Source organism: Haliotis cracherodii, unplaced genomic scaffold (assembly GCF_022045235.1).
Source record: "Haliotis cracherodii isolate W230 unplaced genomic scaffold, xgHalCrac1.p SCAF_8, whole genome shotgun sequence".
Lineage (NCBI taxonomy): Eukaryota > Metazoa > Mollusca > Gastropoda > Lepetellida > Haliotidae > Haliotis > Haliotis cracherodii.
In genome coordinates this window covers 2,565,349-2,589,374 of record NW_027266341.1, presented here as the reverse complement: position 1 = coordinate 2,589,374, position 24,026 = coordinate 2,565,349, and the positions used below count along the sequence as shown (strand labels likewise).

At 39.0% G+C, this 24,026-nt stretch overlaps 1 protein-coding gene across 3 annotated transcripts; it reads left to right on the top strand.

Annotated features, from left to right (window-relative positions):
• The first annotated feature begins 2,658 nt into the window (after window positions 1-2,658).
• Window positions 2,659-17,954, top strand: LOC139450503 (multiple epidermal growth factor-like domains protein 10). Of its 3 annotated transcripts, none has more exons than XM_071232231.1 (10): window positions 2,659-2,878; window positions 5,461-5,601; window positions 7,962-8,168; window positions 10,016-10,216; window positions 10,663-10,794; window positions 10,964-11,104; window positions 12,168-12,305; window positions 12,642-12,779; window positions 14,517-14,556; window positions 14,737-17,954. In XM_071232231.1, exons 1-10 carry the CDS (start codon window positions 2,659-2,661, stop codon window positions 14,741-14,743), a joined length of 1,365 nt encoding a protein of 454 aa, XP_071088332.1. In that variant the 3' UTR covers window positions 14,744-17,954. The 3 variants fall into 3 exon arrangements, with proteins under 3 accessions (XP_071088332.1, XP_071088331.1, XP_071088330.1); XM_071232230.1 differs by having other exon boundaries at window positions 14,511-14,556; XM_071232229.1 differs by having other exon boundaries at window positions 14,430-14,556.
• Window positions 17,955-24,026: the final 6,072 nt, after the last annotated feature.

Below are 24,026 nucleotides of genomic sequence, written 5' to 3'. Positions count from 1 at the left end.
GTCGACATGTTGAAATGCCATGGCGAAACCATGTAGACCATGGCAATGGATGCCAACACAATTGATGCAGGCTCACATATATACATGTATACACATATATTGTTTATTTAATTACATTTATACTCATTAACATAGAGAAAGATCTGTATTTCAGTTTCAGGTTCAGTTTCGTAGCAATCACAATGTCACAACCTAAGTGGTATTCAACCGAATAAACAATTAGCGTGTACTCTTCAATTATTGGAGGAAATAAAGAATGTGTGTCTGTCAACACAGACATTGTGTGAATACAACACAGCAATTGTGTGAGTACTACACAGACATTGTGTGAGCACTACACAGACATTGTGTGAATACCACACAGACATTGTGTGAATACTACACAGGCATTGTGTGAGTACTACACAGACATTGTGTGAGTACTACACTGACATCGTGTGAATACAACACAGACATCGTGTGAATACTACACAGGCATTGTGTGAATACCACACAGACATTGTGTGAATACCACACAGACATTGTGTGAGTACTACACAGACAGTGTGTGAGTACTACACAGGCATTGTGTGAATACTACACAGGCATTGTGTGAATACAACACAGACATTGTTGAATACAACAAAGACATTGTGTGAATACTACAGCACCATCGAAGAAGATGGGATGAATACCAATCGTCTGAGGCCGCACAAAACGTATTATAACATATACTTTGAATTAACAGTTACCCCAAATCTGCAATATATCTATCTATATATCTAGTCATTTAAAAGTGCCTGTCACCAATGAATGAGAAAAATGTTTGTACATCGTCCCTGGTGATACCGTCGTGAAATCAGCTGCTTCAATCAGAGGTGGTTATTTGGATTTTATACATCTGATTGGCCAATCAGAATCCAGTATTGACCCAATGTAAGGAAGAAACATTAATTTCACATTATAAAATAATCATATATAGTTGCTTATGTACTTAATGTGTAAAACATTCCAACACTGTTTATGTACATGAATGCATCATTGTACATAGCCAGTGTGACACCAGTGAGAGAGGCACAAATATGTCCTGCAGCTTTCAATCTGATGGACAACGCGTATCACGCGCATTATAGTTCATACGCGCGATCGCCCGAAAAAATATTGGACTGTATTGTTGCAAAGTGATTATCAATATCATAGGTAAATCATGAACAAACAATCGCATACGTGATGTAAGTTCTTTACTAGTTTCCTATTCAGTTAAACACAAACCACACCTGTAAACAACATTGACATTACGTGTATAACTATCCACACATTTGAATAAGGAATAAGAAGACACATTCACACTCTACAATGTATGTAAGTTGCATTGATTAAGTGAGTGGGTTTGGTGACACCCAAATTGTACAGACTTTCAGCAATATCACGGCTTGGTATGAAGGAAAGCTCGACGGGGTGCAAGTCTCAGACGTTTACCACATTGTGAAGCCCACGAAGAGGTGTATGTACTGATACAACTAAAACCACACTCAGATTCGAACCCACTTTAAATAGGTTTTTGGCATGCCTAAGGCATACAACTATGTACAGCGAGTAATTTGTAAATTACAAGCATTGAGTAGAGGTGTTGTTAAGTATTGCTATTGTGACAGGGAAGTATACTAGTTCTCAAATCACATCATGCTGTGGTGTACATCCCTTCAAGGTGAGTTTTAAACATACACGTACCTCAATCTGATAACGTACTCCAATAGCCTATGCCTTTATCATTTATAATCATAACATCATAACGTTTACCTAACACCAGGAGGAAGCGGTGTGTTTTTCCTGATAGGCCTTACCCCAATTTGTGTACTGCAGTTTGGATTTGTGCGATTACGTTATAAAGTATATGGATGTTATATGATATCCGCACTTTTTCGGTGGTATAGCTGTCTTAGAAATTAAGCATGCAACATCAGCTTTAATACCCTCCATTTCCTCGATGGTTACACTAGCCAATGACGACTATCATACAAAAGTCGTGTGTGTAACTCTCATTATTTATATTATTATGGTTTGTTCTAAGTACCATAACACAATGGGGAAGAGTGTATGTTTCATTCACAAATGACTTCTTTGTGTGTGTGTCTTATCCATGCAACTTATGTAAAACATTGATCGTGTCTATTTCATAAATTGAGGAAGGTAGACTATCCTCACTTAGTGCGGTGATCGTAAATGGGACATCCAACAAAGACATACCATCATAAAATGTGCTCATGCTATGTATTGAAATGCACTTAATTTATAAAATATTTTGAAATCCGTGCATCGACATATCCTTTTCTTGATGAGTTGAACGAAATGAAACTTAATGTTTGTTTGAATATGAATTCTGAGCCTTTTCTATGTTAACTTGCATGATAAAGCACAAAGACATACAAGCATTTCAGATATTTCCTCATTTTATGAACAACGGGGATCGTGTATCGGACACCCAACAATAACATCCCATCAGAAACTGTGACTTGGCCATGAACGTGTCCATGTTATGTATTACAACACACTTCAAGTTCCGACATATCTAAGCTGTATACCCTAAAACCACCAAACATATCCTTTCCGTAACGAGTTGACAGAGAGACTTAATGTTTGCTTGAATATGAATTCTGAGCCTTCTCTATGTTCGCACGCATGATAAAGGACAAAGACAGACATGCATTTCAGATATATACATTGAATGTAAGCAGCCCCCAGCTCATAGTCGTCCATGTTTATTTTAACGGCGGGCAACGTCAGATGTCCCAGCTATACAGTCAAGCGGAAACAACTTCCTGGTTGTCAAACATGGCGGGTGTGTGGATACTGACTGTCATCGTGGTCACATCGGCTTGCTGGATACAGGTTATCATTGGTGAGTGACACATCATGCTTCCTTATTTGATATACATTGTATCTTTAGGTCGATTACTGTAATCTCGATACCTCAGTTAGCATTATTGTTGCACGAGAGTTTTAGTCAAGATAATCACTGTAAACAACACTGAGCACGACGGTATTACAGTTAATGGCTTGCTTAAAGGGCAGTAAATATGTAGAAGATGGGGATGTACAGCGGATCAGAAGCGATTTCTGATAGCAAAGGCTAAGACAAAATGCATGTAATATAATTTGATTACTACCAACTGTTGAACAAACCGCCTCTGTGTCTGAAGAGGGGAAGTGGTCGATAGTTCGATTCCCAAGCCGTGTCATACCAAAGACATTAAAAGATTACACTTGCTGTTATGCTGTCTGGGGCTCAGCGTAAGAGGTAAAGTAAGGACTGCCCGACTCGGAGGCTCTACAATGTGTGAGCCGGTTAGATTGAGTAAGTTTCACTGTGACAATATTTCACTTATATAAGGGCGTGTCAGGTTGAGGCTGTCAGATTGATGTGTAAACGAAGAAACAAACCCTTTCCTTATCCAATAAAATTCTGTACATATAGCAGAGTCTACTGTGCAATACCGAGTATGTCATGAGCAAGTGTTTATGAATCACTTTCAAGTAGTGATGACACCAGGTGTTCGCGGAAAGGAAGACCGGAAGTGATGCAGGCAGAAGATGCTTACCAGTGTGATGACACCTGAGAATACCGACGTGTTGCAGACGAAACCCCGAAACACTATCATGATAACTATGAATTAAATGCTTAGTCTGCGTGTATGTTTTCACAAAACCATTTGAAAGGTATAAAGTAAATTTGATAATGCAATTCAGGATATATGTACTCAAAGGTTATTCGAACAAAGGTGGCTGCAACTTACTGTACTACGTGTTGTCCCGATCGTCGTGTCGAGCGTAAGTTTTCTGGATTTGCCCACGAGTGAGTATTTGCTTGGGCGATTGGTTGGGTTGGTGTTTGGGTGTGTGTCGAGGGTTCATATTCTAGATTCGCCCTTGTCTGTCAACATATCCATACAACTTATTTCTGTTACAAGTAATATAAATACCATTTTAGGCATCGATGCGTTTGAATGTATGGTTTGATTTTGAAGGAATATGTATGCCTCGTACAGTGTAATGTCTATTCTGAACACTTGTGTTCATTACTTGAGTGAAATGTTGTGTTGATATCAAAAGGGAAGACACGCCTCATCCCCTCCTCGACTGTGGTCATCTCCCTGGTCTGCAGACAAGGCTGTAGATGGGACCTCTAACCAGAATATGCACCAAGACTTCTGTTTCCACTCTGCTGACAATGTTAAGTGTCTGTGAACAGTGGATCCATCTGTAGTTTATGATCTACGTACTTCACTTGGCTTATTTGTGCGGCACTGTTTTTTTTTTCATGAAGGCCATTTTATGTACAAGTAATTGGTCAAACCTTGAGGACGTCCCTGGCAAGAGGCGGACACCATTCCCAGTGGTGGCACGCGTCAGACAACAGTGTCGCCGTGATACCGTTTTAAGTTGTCAAGGTTAAGTTGTCAAGTCCAAGATGCAACCTTTTGATGTTTCAAACCTTAGGCATTGCTGTATAAGAGGGCAACGGTTCAATCATCCATATCACAACTGTAGTCAATGAGCTCCGTACTTCACTGGGGATATTTGAGCGGCACTGGCCTCCTCATATGTTACTGAAGATAAGCCTGGGTGTAATGACGAGCATTTGATGTACAAGTAACTGGCTGGTCAAACCTTGAGGATGTCCCTGACCAGACACGGACACTATTCCCAGTGGTGGCGCACGTTAGACAACAGAGTCGCAATTGTATTCCAGCAGGACAACGCTCGACCGCATACTGCAATGATCACAAGAGCATGTCTACACAACAACAACATTGATGTTCTCCCCTGGCCCTCAATATTTGAACCCGATAGAGCACCTGTTGGATGAATTGGATAGACGGCTACGCCGACATCAGCCACAACCCCAGACTTTGCAGCAGTTAGCCTTTGCGTTGCAGGCCGAGTGGGCTACCATTTCCCAAGATTTCATTCGAATATTCGTCTCTTCCAACGGGGAATATAAGCATTGTTGATGGTAGCTGGCCTTCACCTTGCACTTTTTCTATGTACCGATAACTGAGATGACTACAATCAACATGTGTTCTCTCCACAACATTTTGCCTATATACCTTGTACGGTTCCTCGTATGTATTTTCCTACCTAACACAAAGGATTGCGTTTCCTTTTTTAAGAGTATATGTGTGTGTGCGTGCGTGCGTGCTTGGTGCGTGTCTGCGTGTGAGTCTCTGTGTGTGTGCGTGCGTGCGCGTCTGTGTTTGAGTCTCTGTGTGTGTGTGTGTGCGTGTCTGCGCGTGATTCTCTGTCTGTGTGTGTGTGCGTGCGCACCTGCGTGCCTGTGCGTGTGTGTGTGTGCAAGCTTGTAATGCAGATACTTTTAAATTCTCTATCCAAGAAGTGGAAGATATTTGTGAATTTGATCGCAAATGTATGCATCTGCTGCTGTCAGTATTAGATTATTTCACCCCTGAGTATGTTTTACAGGTTCCTGTCCAACAGGAAAGTTCGGAGACTCCTGCTTCTACTCCTGTCACTGTGGAGACTCCTGTAACCAGACAACCGGAGTTTGTGAAGGTGCCTGTGATGCTGGCTGGGTGGGAGGACATGGAGCTACCTGCCAGAAAGGTGTAATATAAAATGAAATCGATTTGGAAACAACAACAGAAAGTGCCCTTATATTTCTTTATGATCAGCCAAATACTTACAATAACTATTTCAACACATTCTGCTGTATTTGTACTACCGCCGTGGTCTAATGGTAGAGCGTCCGTCTGGAGAGCGGAAGGATCCGGAGTTCGATCCCCGGCCGTGTCATACCAAAAAGCCGTTAAAAGATGGCACTTGTTGTTACCCTGCCTCGCCCTGGTCATTAAGGGGCTAAACCAAGAACAGGTCGGCTCGGAGTTAGTATACTGTGTCTGAATGGGGTATTCATATTAAACTACGGCATGGTATCTCAGTGGGCTAGCACTATAAAATCGGCATTTGTCCGGACTAGTACAAGTAGACACACACACGCACGTGCAAGCACGTTGCTATGTAAGTGCAATAATCCCCAAACTTTATAACTTAAGCTGTGTTTAGGCATAAGAATATTGACGGCAGTCGGGTTGCCTGTTGTGGGTACAATGTTGGCCCGTAACGCCCGGGTTAGTGCAATGCCTGAAACCCATTTATGAGGTCCCCCCTAATTGGTACGAATGAATACTTCTTAAAGCAGTGCAACATCATTATCACTCACTCACTGTCAAGTACACGAATATTATAACAGCCTTCTTCGGTTAGTATGAATATAAATATAGTACATATTCAAATATGACCGATTCAACCAAATCTCCAAAATGGGCTAAATTATTGATTTCTGAGTATTTCATTTCATAATTTCGCAATAGGTATTTCTGCGTCATGTAACTTATAACTGCATGTTCTCTTATGGTGACATATTACACTAATATGGTAGATTTACTTTTCAGTCGATAAGGTGGAATTATTAACGTTGTCTGTGATGCACAATAAACAAAAGACATGGCTACTGACATTTCCGATATTGAAAATAATCAGTTTTGATTCAGATGAGCTAGAAAATATTTGATTCTGGTTAGTTTACTTACATTTTATGCAAATTGTTTGAGTGGCAGGTGCTACCAGTAGAGCAGGACATGATTTCCCTTTTTCCTGAACTCCTGGTGTCATCACTACTTTTCAGTGATCCGTTCGTGTAGTTGTCACCGATGTGTTGCCTCTTGCGCCATGCGGAGGATCGAGGCTAGCCTCTTGAGTTGACGTTATATATTTACATTTGTTAGTTTAATGGCTCCCTGAGACTATTTATTGAATGAAGTAGGTTTCAAATGTTCCAACTGCTGTGCATTGAATCCTCAATAACACCTAAAATATGAGAGGACATAATGTTTATCAACACAGTAAATATAAAAGTTATCGTTGATATCCATAGTATTCTCTTTCGCCGGGTACTCCAACAGCTGTGAGACTTTCATGTCGTCACTCTAGTATGCCATGACGTTATGATGAAGTTATGATGCAATGAATGACAACTGAAGCATCAAGGTTAACCAAATGCTGTATACACACTCCAAGACGTTTGTTTGATAATTTTTAATCAAAGAAATTCTATGATTGATGCGACATTTATGTCGCAATGCCAAACGCAATTTAAAATTTCGCACGCAGTGAAAAGTCGAGAAGATTCCCAGGCTTTGAATACTATTGTTTCATCCAATCAGATTGTGACACATCCGGGAGGCGGAGTGGCCTTGTGGTTAAAGCGTTCGCTCGTCGCGTCGAAGCCCCGGGGTCGAATCCCGCATTGGGTACAATGTGTGAAGACCATTTCTGGTGTCCCCCGCCGTGATATTGCTTGAACATTGCTATAATCGGTGTAAAACCATACTCACTCACTAACTGTGACACACTTACCCATTATGGAACCATTTAGTAAGTTACCTTTAGATATGGATCTTTATAATCCATCCAATAACGTTGCGAGGGTCATCCCAGAATACCATATTCCAGAAAGCTTGAAATTGAATGCAGAAAACAAAAATGTGATATAGTGTGAATATATTCAAACAGTCATGTTATTCCACTTCTCTTTAACAGTAGGTTTTACCACTGTCCTACAGGATCTATCAAGATCAAATTCCATCGAAGTTTCAGCATGTGATTTCCCTCATATTAGGTCGTTTAAACATTTAAATGTTGAAACTTTGCATACGTAAATCCTGCTTGTCGCACAAAATGGGGGAAATGTCACATTCGTTTCTATGAAGATCAATTTTATTCATAGTTTTATGTCCAAAATTATTAAAACAAGACACCTGCTCAGGCAAACCGAATAAACATTGTCTTTATTATGCATAACATGGGCCTCACCAGAAAGATTCATCTCCTACTGAACAATATAAACCATTCTGGTCAGGTCAAGTCTTTGTGTGACATGTCTTTGAAAATATATATCTAAACAGAAAACATTGCGAAAGGAAAATCAGCGACATCTCCTTCTGGACTCTATTTTCCCCCGTGGACTGCAGACAAGGCTGTAGATGGGAACCAGGACCAGGATTATTCCCACAACTCCTGCTTCCACGCTAAACGGACTCCGAGTGTGTGGACCGTGGACCTGGGACAGCAGTACAGGATACACGACGTCAGGATATACAACCGATTGTATTGTATGTATCAGTTCGGACAATGTTATTTGATTTCTTGGGATATTGGTGGAAGCGTCACAAAACATTTTAGTTCATGCTGATCAAAAATAACCACCGGGCAGGATGTATGTATGTGATATATTTGGACTGTAGAGAGGTTTCATTTACTGACATGTATAATTAGGTAAACATATTTACAGAACAGAACTCCAGACCCATATATGCAAGATACAATGAAGATACTCTATTTCATAACACTTGCATCAGGATATCTTAGCAAATGTAGATTTCATATGTGGTAATTGGATGAGTGGTTGTTTGGTTTGCAAATGAATAATTTACCTTTTTTACATGTAATATTTCGATCATCTTCATATGTATGGCATGATAAATCGACTACTTCGTTTTTGGTATTTTTGTCAATATCATTTTCAACAATTACTACATATTATCAGTTATGGTGTCTTAAGTTGGCGTATACGGTGTCATATTAGGTTAGCAGAAAAATATATACACACGCACGCACACACGCGCACACACACACACACACACACACACACACACATATACACAACCTTGTTGGTAATTTTAACTCTAATCTTTATCAATAAAGTCAAGAAGGTGATAAAAAATATTAATGTCCTTCCACATCAAAATTCATTATATTAAAATACCAAAAAGTCTGTAATAAAGAATTTCTGTACCAGAATGTTCATGTGAAATATGTGAAGTGGGTGTTGGAAAATCCAAGATGGCTGTAACTGACGGTATACGGTCTCATATTAGGCCAATAACATCCATCTTGTCATTTTACTGACGGTATACGGGCTCATATGCCCGGTCATTAGTTTTGCTCTCTGATTGGTCAATCTCATTTTGAGGAATAATAAAATCACATGTCATTTTACCTTTTTAGGGCATCTTTATGCATTGTACTTCGGGCTCCGGCTTATTATTATGTCTGGATTACCTATGGAACAGGATAACCTGAAATATTCGACCAGCTTGTTATTCCTTTAATATGTTAGTACCTTACATAAAACAGGTGAACGAACTATTCCATTTCAGGGAATTACTCTGCATCATCCTGAAGACTCTGATAGGAACCTAGTTAGTGGGCGTATATTTGAATATTAGCACCTACATGGATATTGTGTCCCCTCGCTTGTCATATTGTCATTAATCATAACTAAAGTCAAACGGAATAAGAACACAATACCTCGAAATTTACAGGTGCAGTTCCAGTTCCCCTTTGAATTTACATTTGTCAGACAATAGCTGTCTCCCTCAATATTTGCCTCAAAGAATTACTATATTCTTATTGATGATTCAGAATCTCCTCTGTGGAATGGAAGAACCAGAGTACGATGTATTTTGAACATTTAGTGTCACCAGGTATTTTCAGCGCTCCATTGATATAATCATTATTTATACAGCTATTTTGCCCTTTCCGCCAAATTGAATCTGTTAAGCAGTAATCTAAACTGGTTATTCTCTTGCATTGACCATTTATATTTACGCACAAAGCTATTGCGTTCCTGAGTTCTACGTAAACTAGATGCAAGACATGGTATCAACAATATGCTATCACAGTTTTCACAAATGCTTGGTGTGTGTTTGTTGATGTGAATGCTCCATCACTCAAATCATTCAATTCTCAAAAATCTTGCTAGTTTTGATGAGATATGAAAGGCACATAGTTTTTACTAACATATCATACACAGGATATATAATTTGAGACCATAATTTCTTAAAAGGGGACAACTATGTCTTACATACATGCTTATGATATAGTCGGAATCGCACAAACGACTTTTATCAGATATGTTTTATGATTTTTTGTCGCCTTATAATGATCACCATTTCAGATATTGACAGACTCCAAACCGCTGTCCTCTCCCTGAGTAACTCCAGCAGCTCCATACCCGGCGTCACCTGCTACATCTTCCCCAATGACACAGCTGAAACAGTCAACAGCGTGTACGACGTGACGTGTGACGGCACAGGGAGATACTTCACCATTTCACACAGCACAGAGACACTAAATCTGTGTGAGGTGGAAATCTTTGGTATTGATAAACATTTTTTTTTTTTTATTGATCTATCTTTGAATCAGATATGCCATTCCACCATGACTGTTTAATCAGGAGGCAGTGTTATGCAACAGGATATTTTGAGTTTCGTTTGCCCATCTGTGATGTGTTGCTATAGACATTGTTCCTTTGTAGCAAGAACCCATGTTACATAAATAGACTAATACTTGTAACACGTATAAGATCTTTGAATTACTAGTATTCAAACTCTTGATGCCCTGATGCCAGGTCAGTTGGATCAATATTCCACAGCTCACTGTGCATAATTCATCCTCTGATCGCCTGATTAACATCTATGACTTTCAGAACGTTTTGCGTTTATAACAACGTCTGACACTTCGATCAACGTCAACATGCGTTCTTGTTTCTTAACGACCAACTGTTTAAAGCAGAGACACGAACAACGCCAATGCTGTTTTTAGTTTGCAGTCACGGAACCTTTGGCGAACTTTGCAACCATTTCTGCCATTGTTCTGACGGGTCCTGTGACAGATTCAGTGGGATCTGTGCTGGTGACTGTAGACCAGCGTGGCAAGGAAAAAACTGTTCAACTGGTAAGGAACTAACAAAATTATTGCTGTAATATGAATATATTTCTTGTATGAGAAAAATACCTATGTCTTAATAATAAATGTATAATGATAACCATTTACCTCATGTTCCGAATGATTCTGAGCATTCTCTCAACACACGCTGACAATGTACGATGCCTTTCATTTCTAGCGTGTGATAAGGACCGTTATGGCGTCAACTGTAACGAGACATGTGGAAAATGTGCTGCTGCTCCGTCGTCATGTGACCGGCATACAGGGTCATGTGACACTGGATGTCTTCCTGGGTGGATAGGGGTGGACTGTAAACAAGGTACACCATCTTTAATGGTCATACACTTAAAAGATGTCTTCATTTTATGATGCTTCAGTTGGGTATCAAGGTAGACTATTTTCATTTTCTTAAGCCCAATAGGGTGCGCTGTGCATTAGTCTATTTATAGATGCATGTAATCAAGGCATGTAAGGCATGCACAGAACCACATGGCAGCTGGCTAGGTAGCCACATGAGTTGATAAAAGTGGTCAACAACTAGGTAAATACAACAGCATTTTTACTAATATCTTTAGTTTTGGATGTATAATTGTGAAATTATGTATTTGAATTGATTACATTGCTTCTGGTAAATAACATTTTGTAATTACCATAAATTTCCTAATGTGTCCTAAAATCAATGTTCTTTTGCAAAGAAATGTTTTTGAGTATAGTTTATTTTTATTTACAATCTAGAGTAATGGTATTTTTGCTTTATTTGCAGTCTATCATGAAATGAATTGAAATGAAATGACATGACATGAATTGAAATGAAATGAAATGACACGACATGACATGACATGACATGACATGACATCACGTGACGTGACGTGACGTGACGTGAAGTGAAGTGAAGTGAAGTGAAGTGAAGTGAAGTGAAGTGAAGTGAAGTGAAATGACATGACATGAAATACTCATGCAACACTCATGAAACAGAATATCCAAAGATGGAATTGTTTTCATTTGACAAGTATCACTGTGATGTTTGAAGGGAACACCATCATCATTCTTCTGTATAAATAGACAGATACACATACTGTTTGAACGCTGCATTGTCACGTAGATTACTGTGTACAGAAAGCTGAACGTGTAGTTTGTGTACATATGCACTCACGTCACCCTCGGGATGTACATCTCAGGTCAATCAAGATCCAACTTTGCACATATGACGATATCACTATACTTTTACAGACTGTTACTCTGGGACCTATGGACAGAATTGCAGCTTGCTACATGTATGTACTGAGAGAAACTGTCAATCAGTGCATTATTTAATTTTGATATAAAAAATTAAAGCTGTCAATTCAAAATAATGATTGTATACATGTTTGTTCATGTTGCAGCTTGTGAACCTCATCGTTATGGGCCAAGCTGTGACAAGACATGTGCCTCCAGACACTGTGTGGGACACTCTTCCTGTAACACAACTGGGCATTGTCACAGGGGATGTCAGACAGGGTGGACACTGGACGACTGTACAGGTATGATTCTGTAAGCCAATTCCAAGAGGAGTCGGTCTGTAGTGATAAATGCAGTGCATATCGATAGTACACAGTCAACATTACGGAGATAACTGTATAAAGACCTGTATCTCCAGACATTGTATGGGGACCCATCCTGTAACACAACAGGGCACTGTGACAGTGGATGTTAGGCAGGATGGACACAACCTGAATCTACAGGTATATAACAAACTGGGAGCATATTTCAGATAGTAAAGACACACTTGGAATAGTCACATCACATCACAAAAATCTAACATAATGAAGTATTTATCTCCTGATTGGTGAACAGGTGATTTGTTTTTATGTTATTAGCCTGTGACAGCCAGCACTACGGGCCTGATTGTATCAAGACCTGTGCCTCCAGACACTGTGTGGGAAACTCTTCCTGTAACTCCACAGGGCGCTGTGACACCCGGTGTGAGACAGGGTGGACAGGAGCGGACTGTACAGGTACAAACACCATTGCTTTAATAAGGACATATTTTTGGATAGCCATGATGACCATACATATTCTCAAGCATCGAAGATGTGTAACAAATGTTCAGGTGAGTGTTTCTCTGGCTGTGTTGAAGGATACATGCGACCTCGGCGTAAAGGTCAGCATCACAGATTGCAGGTACCAACTGTCAGGTTCATAAACACACGTATTAGGTATCTACAGATTAGGATGAGTATATCTTAGCTTCATGATGTATTGGTAAATCTGGCAATTACAATAACAACCATTGATTGTGTTCATTGCTGAAATAATGCATTATAGAACGTTATAAAGTAAGCAGTTTAGCAATCACTTCACGGTACATGTGAAATGTATTTATATACATATTATACGTAAACCTAGATTGTTGAAAACATGAGTCAAGTTTTATTCTGTCAATCAACTGTAACGTTCATGTACTATGAACGAAATGAAAGTTGGAGTCTGTATGACAGTGATCCTTAGTCTCTCAATCATGCTGTTCAAAACGCTTTGCAAATTTTGGAACAGAACATATTTCTTTAGATTTACTGGCAATGAGTAAATTCTGAAGCTAAAACGACCCACGGTGAACACCGTGCATGTCGTGATGTAACGTCACCGTGCCGGCGTGCCAACTGGTATGGAGGTACAGTGGATGTGATACACGTAAATCGTGGTGTAAAAAAGAAGGGAACCTATATGTTACTAGTTCAAATTTATTTTGCACGGGACCTCTAAATTGCAATAAAACGACAAGTAAAAGGGTTTCCACAATATTCTACCTTGACATTTTATAATGCCGTATTCTGACTGGACAGTCAGTGTTTTCTATGTTGATCAGAATACTGATAATAATGGATATTTATCTAGATTCACCTCTTACGCAAACCCGTCCGTTTCATGACTTCAAATACTGATTTAACTTCCATCAACGTTGCTAAATAGTCGAGTTCACACATTATTTACAGCAAGTGGTTCAATATATCTCAATATTGAGAGTGTATTGCAAAATTAAGTAACATGAACATGGCATGGCTTTTGGCAATACTCTTTCACGTACTTTCACGTCATGTCCACCTTGTCAAAATGCTAGGTTTTCCATCTGTAGACCTTTATGGCGTCATACATTCATTACAAAGGTCGCGTCATTTTCGCTAGGGATGTCAGTTTGAATTAAGCTTTCAGGATATCTGCCTACGTTGTTGTATTGTGTCTCAGTGGAGTGGTGTAAGTATAATGGTGACAATTATGGTTTAGGTACATGATTTTTAATAGTGAATTCGCTCTTTCAACCCGCTGAAACTATTTGGCTCATCACAAATACTTTTCACCAATCCACGTTCAAAACATCGACGCTGAATACAAACTTAATTGATCTTCTAAATGTGATGATTGAAATGCGTCAGAAGGTTCGGAAGGTGTCTTCAAGAAGGGATTACCTGCTGCAACCGTTCACAAAGAGGTTGAATATAAGACAGGCATTAAGAATATAAGTGTTGTGACAGATATGATTGATCTTCAATCAAAAGAAAAAATAGTATCTGCAAAAGTGATCATATTCAAACGTGTGATAACACAGTATATTAGTTTCCATTGACCAATTTGTCATCACCACATAACAAGTATAACTTTTTTTCCAGCATCTTCACCTCAGCTAAACAACCCAGTCGGGGGTGAGGAAATACTTATACATGCAGTGACAGCAATTGTTATCTTGGTAGTTGCAGGGGCTGCAGTTGGTGTTGTTTGCTGGAGAAGGAGACAAAGGTACTTAATCTCTGGCCCAATCAAATTGAACAATTGATTACACTTCCAGTCCACGTTTTTAAAAAAACATAGCAAGTAATGTAATAAAACTATTTGCTACTAATCATATGGATTGGTTTTTAGAGCCATGAATTAACGTAAAGATTTTATTCCTGATGTTTCATATATCCCTATTTTCAGACCATAACTGCAGGACTCCCATGATTACTATAACACAAGTCATCTGTCAAAGGTTCAAACAAAGAAATCACGAGACAACGACAAAACTCAACATGAAGACCGAACATACGATGGCCTCAGCGTCATGTCACGTGAAATCCAGGGACCAGGAGAGACATATTGCACACTTAACACAGAGAAGACAGATCTGGAGGGCGGGGCATCTGGCGAAGTGGCTGAACTGACTGATATAGAAGATTTAACGTGCGCTTTTCGACTGTAGCGTATTTCGCACACGGGCCTGGCCAGACCATTTAGTGTATTCCGAAAAGGGTGAAAGTTGTGTGTGTAACCCAAGAGGGGGCTTTTAGGGGTAACTTATATTGAATTTTTGGAATTTTTAAATTTGGAATAAATGCCCCGGTGGGTGGAGGAGGGAACTAAGGGTGAGGTGGGTGTTTGTATGTTTGTTGGATTTTGGATTGGTCGATTAATTAGTTTTTAGATGCGCTTAATTAGGTCTGTTTTGATTATGAATACGCCTAGGGCCTTGAAGTTTTCTAGTTTATTTTGAGGGTTTAGTATTTCATCTAGAGTAGGAACCTTATTTAGATTGAGGGTGGTTTGTAGTGTGGTTCTGTGTGTTTGGTAGTGGGTGCAGTGGATGAGTGCGTGTTCTGTGGTTTCGGGTTGTTTGCAGTGGGGGCAGTTGCCTGTGGTGTGCCTTTTAAGTTTTTTTAGTTTGTTATTTAGGTTAGTGTGTCCTGTTTGGAGTTTTGTAATTAATCTGTCAATTGTTTTTGAGGGGTGTAGGATTTTAGGTTTTGCTAGTGGTTTTCTGAGCACTTTTTATACTTGGCTATTTGAGTTTTGATATTGATGATGCCATTATTTGGTTATTTTTGGTTTGTTTACACTTTTAATTTCTGATTTTGAGATGGGTAGGTTTAGGCTTATTACTGGTATTTTGAGAGATAATTTAGCTGCTTTATCGGCGCTTTCGTTGCCGTAAATTCCTACGTGGGCGGGGATCCACAAGAAGGTTATTTGTTTGCTTGCTTTTGTTAGGTCGTTGGAGCTTTTAAGTATTTGGTTTATTAATTTAGGTCGCTTTTTGGTATTTTTGTTTTGGAGGGCTTGTAGTCCACTAAGGGAGTCGGTGAGAATTAGGATTTTATTGTTGTTTTTAGATTGTTGGTTATGCAGGGCTGAGGCCATGCCCATAAGTTCGGCCGTGAATATTGATTGGTTGTTAGGGAGTCGGTAAGATTGTGTGGATATAACTGGTTGTGTGGTATGGACTCCGAAGCCTGTGTGGTTGGAGATCGGGTCTGAAGATCCGTCAGTGTATATGTGACACCAATTTGGCCAATTTTCGTGTATGTATGAAAGTGTAGTGGTTTTAGCTATGTTTGGGTCGGTTTGTTTATTTATTTGGTTTGCTAGTGTTGTGTCTATTTTGGGTATTTTGAGTTTAGGGGTGAAGATATTTGATTTTTTGCAGTTTTGTTTAAGATTTTGAGTTTGGTGTTCATTTAGGTAGTTAGTTATTCTTTGGGATATTGGGGTGAGTAAGGGGTGTTTGCGAGCTCGAGCTTGGTTTCTTGGGCTAATGTTTTGGTTAATTAAGTTTTGGATGAGAGGGTTTGTTTGGGACGCGGCCCAGAAATTAAGACTTAGATGGTCCCTGCGTAGATTTAGTGGCATTTCCCCTGTAAGTGCCTGAAGTGAGGTGTAGGAGGTGTCATGTTGGGTGCGTGTAATTAGTTTAAGGGCTTGGTATTGTATTGAGTCAAGTTTTCTAGATAGAGAGTTGTTTAGGGTATTGTATATGGCGCAGCCGTAGTCTAGTTTCGATCTAATTAGTGCTGTATAGAGTGAGAGGAGGGTATCTTTGGAGGCTCCCCAGTTAGAGCCGGTGAGACATCTTGGTGTGTTAAGGTCTTTACTGCATCTAGTTTTTATGTTTTGGACGTGAGCCTCCCAGTGGCTGAACGACAGGTCGAGATATATACGAGCCAACAGAACCACGGACGTATGAAACACTTGACAGCATATCACGTGACATGGCTGGTGAATTTTGTGAATTGGGCAAGATTGCATAACTCTGCTGATGCGGCCTAATAAGTTAACTCACTCACTCACACTTTAAGGTGACGTTTGATATTGCCGACAAGGAATTTATCCAAGCTGAGAGAAACGATTGAAACAGCTCCAGCATTTCTTCCAATCGATTGACATACAGTGTGTGAACGATATAACCTCACATACATGGATTATTGACATGTACACGAGACATTCATGTGTCTTCATGTCGTCATGTCAGCTTATGTCTTTGTAATATTAGCATATGATTCCATGTTTGTATTTCGGCTTGACAGACTCGTTTTACATTGGGATTTGTCCGACCCAAACTACACCATTTTTTTTGTTTTGTAATATATATTGATTTGTTCTTAAGGTGAGATGAAATTGGGTTTAACGTCGCGTGCAAGATTATTGCATTTATATAGCAACGTTCATCAACGTGTGTGGACTGCTTGTACTAGTCCGGACTAATTATAGTGCTAGCTCACTGAGATACCATGTCGCAGTTAAACATGAATACGCTACAGTATACTGAATCCGAGCCGACCAGAATACGTTTACTTTTATCAATGTTAATATCATCCCTATTTCACTTTGGACATATGCATTATAACACGATGTGAAGGCGTTAGATGAGGATCATGTGATGAGGAGATTAGCCCAAATGACTTTGGCTATGAGAGTCGTTTGATTCGATGCATTTATATTTCTTTATACACATGATGTATTATAATTAAATGTTCGTTGTGTTCTTTGTAATACGTGTTTTCTGAGTAGCTTAATTGGTCACGCGATATTGCTTTCATTCCCCCATGAATGTAAAAATATTAAACCACGCCCACCAAAACGGACTACTTTCATCGCTACGGAATGTTGGGAATCCTGATTACACAACCACACTGTCTGTCAAAAGTTGCAATTCTTCTCGCTTTATGTCAGATATTGTCGACATGTTGAAATGCCATGGCGAAACCATATATGCCATTGCAAAGGATGCCAACACAATTGATGCAGGCTCACATATAAACATGTATAGACATATACCGTTTATTTAATTACATTTATAGTCATTAACATATAGAAAGATCTGTAGTTTCAGTTTCAGGTTCAGTTTCGTATTAATCACAATGTCACAGCCTTAGTGGTATTAAACCGAATAAACAATGAGTGTATACTCTTCAATTATTGGAGGAAATAAAGAATGTCTGTCTGTCAACACAGACATTGTGTGAATACAACACAGACATTGTGTGAGTACTACACAGACATTGTGTGAATACAACACAGATATTGTGTGAGTACTACACAGACATTGTGTGAATACCACACAGGCATTGTGTGAATACTACACAGACATTGTGTGAATACAACACAGACATTGTGTGAGTACTACACAGGCATTGTGTGAATACTACACAGGTATTATGTGAATACTACACAGACATTGTGTGAATACAACACAGACATTGTGTGAATATTTCACAGGCATTGTATGAGTACTACACAGGCATTGTGTGAATACTACACAGGTATTGTGTGAATACAACACAGACATTGTGTGAGTACTACACAGGCATTGTGTAAATACTACACAGGCATTGTGTGAATACTACACAGGCATTGTGTGAATACAACACAGACATTGTGTGAGTACTACACAGGCATTGTGTGAATACAACACAGACATTGTGTGAATACTACACACGCATTGTGTGAATACAACACAGATATTGTGTGAATACTGCACAGGCATTGTGTGAATACTACACATGCATTGTGTGAATACAACACAAACATTGTGTGTGTACTACACAGGTATTGTGTGAATACTACACAGACACTGTGTGAATACAACACAGACATTGTGTGAGTACTACACAGGCATTGTGTGAATACTACACAGGTATTGTGTGAATACAACACAGACATTGTGTGAATATAACACAGAAATTGTGTGTGTACTACACAGACATTGTGTGAATACAACACAGACATTGGGTGAATACAACACATACATTGTGTGAGTTCTACACAGGCATTGTGTGAATACTACACAGGCATTGTGTGAATATAACACAAATATTGAGTGTGTACTACACAGACATTGTGTGAATGCTACACAGACTTTGTGTGAGTTCTACACAGACATTGTGTGAGTACTACACAGACATTGTGTGAATACAACACAGACATTTTGTGAGTACTACACAGGCATGGTGTGAATACAACACAGACATTGTGTGAGTACTACACAGGCATTGTGTGAATACAACACAGACATTGTGTGAATACTACACAGGCATTGTGTGAATACAACACATACATTGTGTGAGTACTACACAGGCATTGTGTGAATACAACACAGACATTGTGTGAATACTACACACGCATTATGTGAATACAACACAGGCATTGTGTGAATACTACACATGCTTTGTGTGAATACAACACAAACATTGTGTGTGCACTACACAGGTATTGTGTGAATACTACACAGACATTGTGTGAATACAACACAGACATTGTGTGAGTACTACACAGGCATTGTGTGAATACTACACAGGTATTGTGTGAATACTACACAGGTATTGTGTGAATACTACACAGACATTGTGTGAATACAACACAGACATTGTGTGAGTACTACACAGGCATTGTGTGAATACTACACAGGTTATGTGTGAATACAACACAGACATTGTGTGAATATAACACAGGCATTGTGTGAGTACAACACAGATATCGTATGAATACAACACAGAAATTGTGTGTGTACTACACAGAAATTGTGTGAATACAACACAGACATTGGGTGAATACAACACAGACATTGTGTGAATATAACACAAATATTGTGTGAGTACAACACAGACATCGTGTGAATACAACACAGATATTGGGTGAATACAACACAGACATTGTGTGAATATAACACAAATATTGTGTGTGTACTACACAGACATTGTGTGAGTACTACAAAGACTTCGTGTGAGTTCTACACAGACATTGTGTGAATACTACACAGACATTGTGTGAATACAACACAGACATTGTGTGAGTACTACACAGGCATGGTGTGAATACAACACATACATTGTGTGAGTACTACACAGGCATTGTGTGAATACAACACAGACATTGTGTGAATACTACACACACATTGTGTGAATACAACACCAACATTGTGTGAATACTACACACGCATTGTGTGAATACAACACGGACATTGTGTGAATACTACACAGGCATTGTGTGAATACTACAAATGCATTGTGTGAATACAACACAAACCATGTGTGTGTACTACACAGACATTGTGTGAATACCACACAGGCATTGTGTGAATACTACACAAACATTGTGTGAATACAACACACACATTGTGTGATTACTACACAGGAATTGTGTGAATACTACACAGGTATTGTGTGAATACTACACAGACATTGTGTGAGTACAACAAAGACATTGTGTGAGTACTACACAGGCATTGTGTGAGTACTACACAGGTATTGTGTGAATACAACACAGACATTGTGTGAATATAACACAGACATTGTGTGAGTACAACACAGACATCGTGTGAATACAACACAGAAATTGTGTGTGTACTACACAGACATTGTGTGAATACAACACAGACATTGGGTGAATACAACACAGACATTGTGTGAATATAACAGAAACATTGTGTGTGTACTACACAGAGATTGTGTGAATGCTACACAGACTTTGTGTGAGTTCTACACAGACATTGTGTGAGTACTACACAGACATTGTGTGAATACAACACAAATATTGTATGTGTACTACACAGACATTGTGTGAATACAACACAGACATTGTGTGAATATTTCACAGGCATTGTATGAGTACTACACATACATTGTGTTAATACAACACAGACATTGTGTGAATACTACACAGGCATTGTGTGAATACTACACAGACATTGTGTTAATACAACACAGACATTGTGTGAATATAACAGAAACATCATGTGTGTACTACACAGACATTGTGTGAATGCTACACAGACTTTGTGTGAGTTCTACACAGACATTGTGTTAGTACTACACAGACATTGTGTGAATACAACACAAACATTGTGTGAGCACTACACAGGCATGGTGTGAATACAACACAGACTTTGCGTGAGTACTACACAGGCATTGTGTGAATACAACACAGACATTGTGTGAATACTACACACGCATTGTGTAAATACAACACAGACATTGTGTGAATACTACACACGCATTGTGTGAATACAACACAGATATTGTGTGAATACTACACAGGCATTGTGTGAATACTACACATGCATTGTGTGAATACAACACAAACCATGTGTGTGTACTACACATACATTGTGTGAATACCACATAGGCATTTTGTGAATACTACACAGAAATTGTGTGAATACAACACAGACATTGTGTGAGTACTACACAGGCATTGTGTGAATACTGCACAGGTATTGTGTGAATACTACACAGACATTGTGTGAATACAACACAAACATTGTGTGAGTACTACACAGGCATTGGGTGAATACTACACAGGTATTGCGTGAATTTAACACAGACATTGTGTGAATATAACACAGGCATTGTGTGAGTACAACACAGACATCGTGTGAATACAACACAGAAATTGTGTGTGTACTACACAGACATTGTGTGAATACAACACAGACATTGGGTGAATACAACACATACATTGTGTGAATATAACAGAAACATTGTTTGTGTACTACACAGACATTGTGTGAATGCTACACAGACTTTGTGTGAGTTCTACACAGACAGTGTGTGAGTACTACACAGACATAGTGTGATTACAAGACAAACATTGTGTGTATTACACAGACATTGTGTGAATACTTCACAGGCATTGTTTGAATACTACACAGACATTGTGTGAATACTACACAGACATTGTGTGAATACAACACAGACATTGTGTGAATATTTCACAGGCATTGTATGAATACTACACAGACATTGTGTTAATACAACACAGACATTGTGTGAATACTACTCAGGCATTGTGTGAATACTACACAGACATTGTGTTAATACAACACAGACATTGTGTGAATACAACACAGGCATCATGTGAATACAACACAGAAATTGTGTGTGTACTACACAGACATTGTGTGAATACAACACAGACATTGAGTGAATACAACACAGACATTGTGTGAATATAACACAAATATTGTGTGTGTGCTACACAGAGATTGTGTGAATGCTACACAGACTTTGTGTGAGGTCTACACAGACATTGTGTGAGTACTACACAGACATTGTGTGAATACAACACAGATATTGTGTGAGTACTACACAGGCATGGTGTGAATACAACACAGACATTGTGTGAGTACTACACAAGCATTGTGTGAATACAACACAGACATTGTGTGAATACTACACAGGTATTGTGTGAATACAACACAGACATTGTGTGAATACTACACACGCATTGTGTGAATACAACACAGACATTGTGTGAATACTACACAGGCATTGTGTGAATACTACACATGCATTGTGTGAATACAAAACAAACCATGTGTGAATACTACACAGGTATTGTGTGAATACAACACAGACATTGTGTGAATATAACACAGACATTGTGTGAGTACAACACAGACATTGGGTGAATACAACAGAGAAATTGTGTGTGTACTACACAGACATTGTGTGAATACAACACAGACATTGGGTGAATACAACACATACATTGTGTGAGTTCTACGCAGGCATTGTGTGAATACAACACACATATTGTGTGAGTACTACACAGGCATTGTCTGAATACTACACAGGTATTGTGTAAATACTACACAGACATTGTGTGAATACAACACAGACATTGTGTGAGTACTACACAGGCGTTGGGTTAATACTACACAGGTATTGTATGAATACTACACAGACATTGTGTTAATACAACACAGACATTGTGTGAATACTACACAGGCATTGTGTGAATACTACACAGACATTGTGTTAATACAACACAGACATTGTGTGAATATAACAGAAACATTGTGTGTGTACTACACAGTCATTGTGTGAATGCTACACAGACTTTGTGTGAGTTCTACACAGACATTGTGTTAGTACTACACAGACATTGTGTGAATACAACACAAACATTGTGTGAGCACTACACAGGCATGGTGTGAATACAACACAGACATTGTGTGAGTACTACACAGGCATTGTGTGAATACAACACAGACATTGTGTGAATACTACACACGCATTGTGTGAATACAACACAGACATTGTGTGAAAACTACACACGCATTGTGTGAATACAACACAGCTATTGTGTGAATACTACACAGGCATTGTGTGAATACTACACATGCATTGTGTGAATACAACACAAACCATGTGTGTGTACTACAAAGACATTGTGTGAATACCACACAGGTATTGTGTGAATACTACACAGACATTGTGTGAATACTGCACAGGTATTGTGTGAATACTACACAGACATTGTGTGAATACAATACAAACCATGTGTGAGTACTACACAGGCATTGGGTGATTACTACACAGGTATTGCGTGAATGTAACACAGACATTGTGTGAATATAGCACAGGCATTGTGTGAGTACAACACAGACATCGTGTGAATACAACACAGAAATTGTGTGTGTACTATACAGACATTGTGTGAATACTACCCAGACATTGTGTTAATACAACACAGACATTGTGTGAATATAACAGAAACATTGTGTGTGTAGTACACAGACATTGTGTGAATGCTATACAGACTTTGTGTGAGTTCTAGACAGACATTGTGTGAGTACTACACAGACATTGTGTGAATACAACACAAACATTGTGTGTGTACTACACAGACATTGTGTGAATACTTCACAGGCATTGTTTGAATACTACACAAACATTTTGTGAATACTACATAGACATTGTGTGAATACAACACAGACATTGTGTGAATATTTCACAGGCATTGTATGAATACTACACATACATTGTGTTAATACAACACAGACATTATGTGAATACTACACAGGCATTGTGTGAATACTACACAGGCATTGTGTGAATACTACACTGACATTGTGTTAATACAACACAGAAATTGTGTGAATACAACAGAGACATTGTGTGAGTACTACACAGGCATTGGGTGAATACTACACAGGTATTGTGTGAATACAACAC

Coding starts and splice junctions, on each gene's coding strand:
- LOC139450503 (XM_071232229.1), top strand. CDS start 2,659: ATGATAAAGGACAAAGACAGACATGCATTTCAGATATATACATTGAAT. Junction 2,879..5,460: donor CTGGATACAGGTTATCATTG/GTGAGTGACACA, acceptor TATGTTTTACAG/GTTCCTGTCCAACAGGAAAG. Junction 10,217..10,662: donor GTGTGAGGTGGAAATCTTTG/GTATTGATAAAC, acceptor TGCTGTTTTTAG/TTTGCAGTCACGGAACCTTT.